Source organism: Nanorana parkeri, unplaced genomic scaffold, assembly GCF_000935625.1.
Source record: "Nanorana parkeri isolate BGI_ZX_2015 unplaced genomic scaffold, ASM93562v1 scaffold586, whole genome shotgun sequence".
Taxonomy (NCBI): domain Eukaryota; kingdom Metazoa; phylum Chordata; class Amphibia; order Anura; family Dicroglossidae; genus Nanorana; species Nanorana parkeri.
In genome coordinates this window covers 973360-982315 of record NW_017306854.1, presented here as the reverse complement: position 1 = coordinate 982315, position 8956 = coordinate 973360, and the positions used below count along the sequence as shown (strand labels likewise).

Here is an 8956-nt window from a genome sequence, read left to right as displayed (position 1 = left end):
ATATTAGGTTTACGTTAACAATATTATCTTTGGTTGGATAGAATGAGACATTTCTATTATCCTCAGTTTTTAGTTCACATCTGAATTGTGGCAATCCTGGACAAAATCCAGGTTTCACTACTGATCATTGATTGATTGTTTTCTAAAAAAAATAAAATAGCTCACAAAGCAACTTGGGTACACGCACTTTTCAAAGGACTTACATTTTGGACTCTCTATCGAACTTTATGCTTAACTTCAAAAGAAATAACTTTATTTACAGATGTGTGCTTTTTACTTTCTGCACTTAATCTTTGACTGTTCCACACTGCAGGAATTTGCTTTTATCTTCAGCTGTTTGAAAGGGAATTCAATTGGTATTTGTGTGTACCATTTGCTGTTCTACTGCATTTTATACTTCAACTTTTCTTTTTTTAAGATTTGAGATTCAAGCAATCGATATAATTTCAGAAAAGAGTAAAGTTCACTGAATCTGATTGAATAAGATTGCATATATACATGTATATGAGCCACATAGGAAATGTGGAAGCAGTTGCCTGATTGCGCTATTTTCTGGTGTAGCCAAGGAGAAAAAAAGAAGCCTGATTTAACATAAGAATTTTGTGAAAGACAGAGGAGTTAACCATGTCAGCAGAGTTTTATTTTGCTTCACTGTCAAATCACTTGTTCTAATTGCTGTACATAACATTAATTAATGTAGAAATCACACGTTAATTAGTGGGAAAATGTTATGCTCTTGAAGGCTAAACAACAGAACCTTATTTGTTACATTTATTACACCCATTGGGATAGGCAGCACCTAAACTAAGAGAATTAGACCTGAGCTAATTTTCATTTGGGTCATACAGCTATCACAGACTTTAATTAATTGGGAGTGCTTGGGATTAATCGGTTCAATGGTTGAATATAAAATCACCCCAGCATATGGGTAATTTACACAAAGGTACAGTGCAGTCATTATACTGTTACATAAAAATAATAGTTTGCACACACAGAGAAGGAATCTGTCTCCTGTAGGACTATTTTCAAATGCTCCATTTGCTTTGCACCAGTTTGAAACTTTACTAAACCAGGAATTGTAGAGTATGTTGTAGTAAGGCAGAGCATATGTTTTCCTCTTTATTAGGACTTAAAATTGATCACTTAATGATAGTGTCTACATGAAAGTACCAAAAGCACCAGAATTACAGGAAACTTTTGTTTTTTGGCAGCAGACTTAGCTCCATGTTTATTAACAATTTCCACTAATCTTCAGGCATTTTTTTTATTGCTGGGATTGGGATTCCTGGTTTACTGGCAGCCTTCTAGGCTGTAGGTTACAGCCACAGTTGTAGAAGGGCAAAATGCTCCAAAAATGTCATGTTGTGAACAGCCTATCTCTAATAGGGTTGGCACAAAAGGACCTCAGAGGGCTTTCAGGAAATTGTCTAATGCTTTAGGCCTGGTGTGTGGTACTGACATCTGCAACTTCTGCACAGGGCCATACCTTTTCATTGTTAATGTGATAAGGACCTGTTTACAATTAGATTACATTTTTAATGCCTCTAAATTATTGCTTGCAGTTTTTTTTAACCATACTTTTGCACAGTGTAGTAGCAGCACTTCTCTCACAGCCAATTGACAAGTCAAATGACACTGATTACTGGATTGGAAGTAATAGGGTTGTATAGCCATGGATGCTAGTAATAGTTTTGAGGCCATAGATTGCAAATTAGGGGTGATATCTATGCTCCATAGTAATTATGTGGTTTAAAAGTTTGTCAAGGAAGAAAGTTATTTATTTCCAGTTACTAACATAGGAATGCTGTCCAGTGATGCACAGCCTTAAGCTTACTACATTTTTCTGTGGAAATCTGAGCCCTTATCTACTGCATAGAAATGCGTTAGTTGTTAGGGAATGTATTAGTATAGAAACATACAGAACTGAATAGATATGTTTGGCAGCTCTTCCCTAAACTAACAGTCAATCAAAGATAGGTCTGACACCTAAAATCATCCTCTGTTCTCCAGCAGAATTTAATTGGCTGAAGACTGTAAATCACTGAGCAGCATCCTTCTGCGAGTAAGTGAAATTAATTTAACTCTTTCTTGGAAAACTTTTTTCATTATTTTAATATTTGACAAGTTAGAACAGTATTTAACCTTCAAGCGTCTTCTTGAAAAAAAAACTGCATCAGTCCTCATTATTCTGTCAACTTAAGAATCTATTAAAAATCATTAGCAGCCTCACGTTGTATAGTGTTTGGTTGACTACAATGGAATTAATATGCAAAAACATAAATGAGCCCATATGTTTTATTTTATTTATTGTACATATCAAACCACATTATTCACCAGTATATTCCAAAATTGTATGTGTAATAAATTATAATGTGCTAAAATCACATGGCATCACTGATATCAAAATATGTGAATGATAGATCTTCACTCCTGAACCTTACTTGCTTTGCTACAAGGAACTGAAGTCGAATTTCACCTGCAGGTCAGGACATAAACCGATAGTGTACAATTTCAGTGAGTGCTAAAAGTATGAAAGCTTAATGAATGGCTGTAACCTACTGGGATTTGAGAGGTTTTTTTTTCTTTTTACAGCTATAACTTGCGGTCACCCTGGAAATCCTGCCCATGGAATTACCAATGGAAGTGAATTTAACTTAAATGACATTGTTAACTTTACATGTAATCTAGGCTATGTGCTTCAGAGTTCCTATCAAGCACAATGTCGAAGCAATGGTTTGTGGAGCACCCCTGTTCCATATTGCCGAGGTAAGATGTTCTGAGCCTAATTTCTTATATGAAGAGTCAGTCCACCAGAACCTGGTATTTTAGTTATGGATAGATACTCTTATTGACAAGGCGCTACTATTATCGCAGGAGTTTAACATCTGGATTTGGTCTCACATACTGGAATTGAAAGACTGGTTTGAGAGTACAGGCTTCACTGATGATTCTGCAGGTGATTATTTATTCCTAGGTTCACTTAGCAAATGCACTTCCTACTTTACTAGAAGAATAGTATCATTTTAATACTTTTGCTGCTGGGATTTGTATTTATATGAAGCGATCTATCAAATATCATACCACATCCACGTAAGTGTGAGAATCACTTAGTTATGAAAAAATTTGGACTTTAAGGTACCTCAAGTAATTTGCATACATGTTTAAAATACCATCAGAGCTTTATTAAAGACATATTCAAACAATTCATATTTTGAAACTTGAGTACATAATAAAAAAAAATCATAAAAGAAAATAATAGCCCCCACTTTCTTGTTTCTTAACTCTTCATACATATATTTACATCTTAGGTGGACGCCATGTAGTTTTTGCTATCCTTTGAGGAAAAGTAGATATTGTTCATTAAACAATATGCATGACAGGTTCTGAAGAAAGTAATTATATGTGTTTCATGGTGCAAGTCACTTTTTCAGGAAGAGGGCTATAGATAATGGAGCTGCAAGGATTTTCCCATCAGATTTTCAGAAGTCCCCCACTTTATATCCTCAGTGCAGATGAGGAGACATTAAAAAGATTGTAACAGCTCCCTCACCCCCCCCAAAAAATATATCTGGAAGCACAGGATTTGAGGAATAGTTAAAAGATGATGGTGTTGAATTTGCACATCCCTATATCCCTTTGCACAAATGTGTATCAAAATAATATTTCTTATAAAAGTGAAATAAAATCATTATTAGTGCATACAATCTTACACAATTCCTGCTAAATATAAAATATAAAACTGCATTAAGTTAATAAATTACATATACTTAAATATGTGCAATTTTAAATTTGCCTTTTTGAAAAATTGTGAAAATTGAAGGTACATAAAAATGTAAAGAAGAGATAATGCTAAATACCTCAAAGCTGCCTTCACATCAGTGTGTTGTGGTAATATGGGGCACAACAATGTAAAAGACAACATAGTCTACTGGGGTGTGCTGTGTAAAAAAAAAAAAGGTTTCTGTCTGATTCTGTAAATTGTGGTGTGTTGGCTTCCTGTTTAAAATTAATAGGCTATTGTAACACAATACATATTTAAAAATATATGATAACTTTGCCCGATATGGGCAAAGTGACAATGTCTTTAAAAAATCTTCACCTAATGCCCAGTAGTCAGGACATCACCTCCTCTGATATGCCACAGGACTTGGGCCTAGTCATTGGCCACTGATACAAGCACTGTCACATTGGAGAAGGTTAGATTCTCTTCTATACTTGAAAGCATCGGATATGTAGTGCTGACTAAGCCAGAGGCAAGCATGGTGGGGGATCACTGTAACAAAGTATGAGTGGATTGGGGAGCCTAAATGTGCAAAATGACAACTATTTTTTTAAAAGGTGCAGTGATGTACTGCAATACATTTAAGATATATAGAGGGGGTTTTGCCAAGTGCAGTGTGTGGTGGTGCCATTCATAGTAAATGGCATCTTATGTACTATATGCGCCCACAATGCAGCATATGACAAAACACATACCGTGCGTTGAGGTGCACTGCATTAAAAGTGCATTTTTATGTGTGTTGGTTGTGATGTATTGGCAACCTATTCAAAGTAACACTGCATGTTAACACAATGTATGTTATCATATGTGCAATAGTGCATCACAATCCATAAATGTGAGGATAGCCTAAGAAGTCTGATATTTTTAAACCGTAAAGTGTGCATGGATATGTAATTTGTGTAGTGCACTATGTGTATTTTATGTGTGTGTTTGTGTAATGTGTGTTTGTGTGGTGGGGGAAGGGGGTAATACTATTACTATTCTATGTTTATATTTTAGCTTTTTTCTTTATCTGAATATTTTTTGTGTATGTGTGTGATCAATAGCTTGTCAGCCACTGATCACAACAATTCACAAATTGGCTAAAATACAGGGTATCACTCGCTGTTGCAACCATGAGCCCAGAGTTGAAGGAAATGCTATGCACATATGGGTTACTAAACTGGCCTACTGCAAGCCAGCATATTGTACAATATAAGTTGCTAGAATGCATGTCCAGAATTGTTTTAATCCTCAAAGATCTGCCTGAACCCTTGGTAAAATCCCCACTTCTGGAGAGTGGAGACACACAATGCCCTCACCATTGGCTCCTCATCAAATGCTGACTTTCAGAAAGTCAGCATGGATCTTTGGAGGCTCCACAGGCAGTGGCAGAGGAGGATCATAAAGTGACCAGTAAATTCTGACACTTTATGGAGCAATGTATGCAACACTGCATTTAGTTTTTTTTAACCTGAATTTTACTACAGAGTTGTATTAGTGGTGGGCGGAATTGCCAGTGGAGGGCAGCAGACACAAGGATTAATTGATGCCACTACTGGATAGCCAGATCTGCTGTCTAAAGAAGGCAAAACTCTGCCCTGAGACCTTTTACTACCAGTTTAACACACATCAAATATGTCTTATTAGCACACGCTTCATACATCAGTCCTAACAGTAACATTTCTTACTGCCCTCAGCAACCTATCAACATTTCTGTGTAATTTTAAAACTTAAACTGCAACCCCTGTATATTGAAACCAGTGTGAATACAATATAAATAAAATATCTAACAGGGATGTGCAAGTGAAGTTATAATACTGATTCCCCAAGAAAAACTGTTGTATGAAAACTTTGTGAACTTTTAAAGGTTTTTCTGGAATTCTGCATAAGTTATGTGATCAATTATGTGTTTTAAAGACAGTCTACAGTTTGTCTCTTTGCATTATTATGACGTTCGGTAGTAATTAAAGAACAGATCAAGCTGCCAAGAAATCCTGGAAAGGGTTTGCAAACTTTTGATTGCAACTGTGTAACAGACCAGTAGGAGGCTCATCTACCCTCTTTACATTTTTAGAGTTTCTACCATTAATATATATGTGCATAGTGTATGTTCAAAGGTGTTTGAAATATAAGCCAGAAAGGGATATGTACTAGAATGCAATAGACTTGATTTACTACTATAAATGTAAAGGACTAGTGAAAAATTGCTAGGGTACATTTACATTGCAGGCTTGATCATGCAAATGTGCACGCACATCACAAAACATGATCTCTAAACCTATCTAGGAAGGTGCACACTAATATTTAGTGTACACTATATTGTCTTAATTCACCATGTACATTGAACAATCAAACAATGCTGCTGTGTCTTCTAAAAAAACAAATGTGATACGTTTGCAATGAATGGCCATGTGCCAAGAAAAAAAAAAAGAAGAACATAGCAAAAAATGCAGTGTACTCTATGCACAGGTAATGCACAGGTAATAAACATTGGAATTTCTATTCCAAACAGCAACATATAAAACCTTGTATGCTCGCAAGTAGTGGCCACTGCTTGCAAATCTGCACATGTTTTTGTACATCTTTTTACAGTCACCTTTAATAATCTCAGTATATGGAGTTTTCTACTGAGCTGAGATATAGATCTCAATTTTATTTTATGCTCGCTATCCCTTAGCTGGCATTTTGTTTGTAGTATACACTTTATAGCAAAACACTCTTCTTACTCACATTGTAAATGTAAAACGGTACACAGTGGTTTGTGTGCATCATGTGTACATGTTAAATACTCAGAGAATATGAAGTAAGTACCTCCACACAATCATATGCTCAGGCATATGTGCATAAGCTTTAGTAAATCATGCATCCTGTTAATTTTCTGATTTGCAGAGTGCTTACATGAAGTTTAAGTTGATTATTGAAGCCATGTTATACTGTCTAAGTGCTGGTCTCCATTATTCATAAGCATGAAAGACAGATTGCTGGGGAATGTAGTATCCCTATTGCAAATGAATGTTGTGATTTTAGGTTTTCTAGCTTGTACTGAACAGTAAATAGGCATATCAAATAAATTGCGCAAATAGCAGCATGCAGCATAACCAAAATTCACTGACTTCAGAGCTGAATGAGATGCATTCTGACTGCTGTGTTTGAATACCACACTTTGCTCTATCCAATATTTTAATAAATATGCCCAAAAGAAAACACTTTTCTAATTTTCTTGGGACCCCTAAAGGAATACCAATAGAGATATTACAGACTATCCCTTGGATACATGGATTTGTATTTAGGAAAAAAGAAAATAGCACTGCGCTTCAAACTCGAAAATTATATTCCTAAAATGTGAAAAAAATAGTATAAAATGTGAAATTGTCACAAAGGGATATGCAAATTTGTGCCATACACAACACCTGTGTTGCACAATGCCTGTGCTGATGATAGTAAAAAAAAAAAAAAAACCGTGCTAGTACATCTCATAAAATGTGTACATATAGAAAATCCTGTGTTGAATCTCACAAGTGATGTATAACTCCCTCTTAATCTACATAACCATGTGTGAAGTCCATTACTTCTGGATACAATAAAGTCCTTCTATGTTAGGATATATCTTCCTGCTTTTATACAAATGAATAAATCATGAAAAACACAACTGTGTACTTTGTAGACAGAGATTAACAAAGCATCAGAGTGGTAATATAACTATAACATCAAAAATAAATGAGTAAAACAGATTTTATACATTTTGAAAAATAATAGGGTCCATAGCAAAACTGTAATGTGCTGCTCAGATAGACACAGCCAATCAGTTTACAGATGATTTCTGATAGGTGCAATGGGTCGCTGCACTTTAAAGATCTTACAATTGCCTTGTTAAACCAGCATGAATCATCAGGATACATTTTTTATGTATGTTTACTATCACACTTGTGCCGGCGACCAAATGATATTAAAAACAAAACTGCAAAAATGTATAATCAGACGAGTATGAGTACCGATACTTTTCCTAAAGTACTCGACTATACCAATTATCGGTACCTTTTTTTAGTGTCAAGTGACAGTTTTTCTAAAACAATACAGACTAATGATTTTAGGACAGTGGTGGAGTGCCAGGGCCAGGTCATAGCTACAACCGTTGTGACCCTGGAAGTTCTGTCACTGACTCCAAGCTGTAGAGGGACTACAAATCCCAGCGATGCAGAATACCATCAACTAAAAAGGACTGCAAATCCCAGCAATACAGAAATGCAGAATGGCACCGGCTATAAAGGACTACAATTCCCAGCAATACAGAATGGCACCGGCTATAGATGACTACAAATCCCAGCAATACATTATACAGAACTGCAGAATGGCACCGGCTATAAAGGACTACAATTCCCAGCAATACAGTGGCACCGGCTATAGAGGACTAGAAATCCCAGCAATGCATTATTCAGTTATGCAGAATACCACCAGCTATAGAGGGCTACAAACCCCAGCAATAAATCAAATGCAAGGCTCAAGGGTAGTGGCCTGATGCCTCCAGGGTCTCAGGTGGTCTGTCGAGGGTCTCAGATGGGCTGTGCAGGGTCTCAGGAGGGTTGTGTGGGGTCCCAGAGGGCTGTGCAGGGTCCCAGATGGGTTGTGCAGGCTCTCTGGAGGGCTGTGTGAGCTCTTAGTCGGGCTGTACAGGCTCTTAGGTGGGCTGTGCGGGGTCTCAGGTGGGCCGTATGGGCTATCAAGTGGGCTGTGCAGGGTGTCAGTTGGGGCTGTGTGGGATCTCAGGTGGGCTGTGTGGACTCTAAGGAGGGCAGTACAGGCTCCCTGGTGGGCTCTAAGGAGGGCAGTACATGCTCTCAGGTGGGCTGTGCAGGGTCTCAGGTGGGCTGTGCAGGCTCTTAGATGGGCTATGCAGAGTTTTAGGTGGGCTGTGCAGAGTTTCAGGTGGGCTGTGCAGGCTCTTAGGTGTGCTGTGCAGGGTCACAGGTGGGCTGTGTGGGCTCTAAGATGGCCTATGCAGGGTTTCAGATGGGCTATGCAGAGTCCCAGGTGGGCTGCGTGGGCTCTTAGGTGGGCTGTGCAGTGTTTTTTAGGTGGGCTGTGTGGGCTCTTAGGTGGGCTGTGCAGAGTTTCAGGTGGGCTGTGGAGGTTCTCAATTTGGCTGTGTGGGCGGCTCTTAGATGGGCTGTACAGATTTCAGATGAAAAATTGAAA

At 37.6% G+C, this 8956-nt stretch overlaps 1 protein-coding gene across 1 annotated transcript in view; it reads left to right on the top strand.

Annotated features, from left to right (window-relative positions):
- CSMD1 (CUB and Sushi multiple domains 1) overlaps positions 1 to 8956 on the top strand; it is an 880549-nt gene that overhangs the window by 815294 nt on the left and 56299 nt on the right. The window contains exon 53 of the mRNA XM_018562582.1: positions 2593 to 2766. Coding sequence (XP_018418084.1) covers positions 2593 to 2766 — 174 coding nt within the window. The remainder of the gene's footprint in view (positions 1 to 2592; positions 2767 to 8956) is intronic.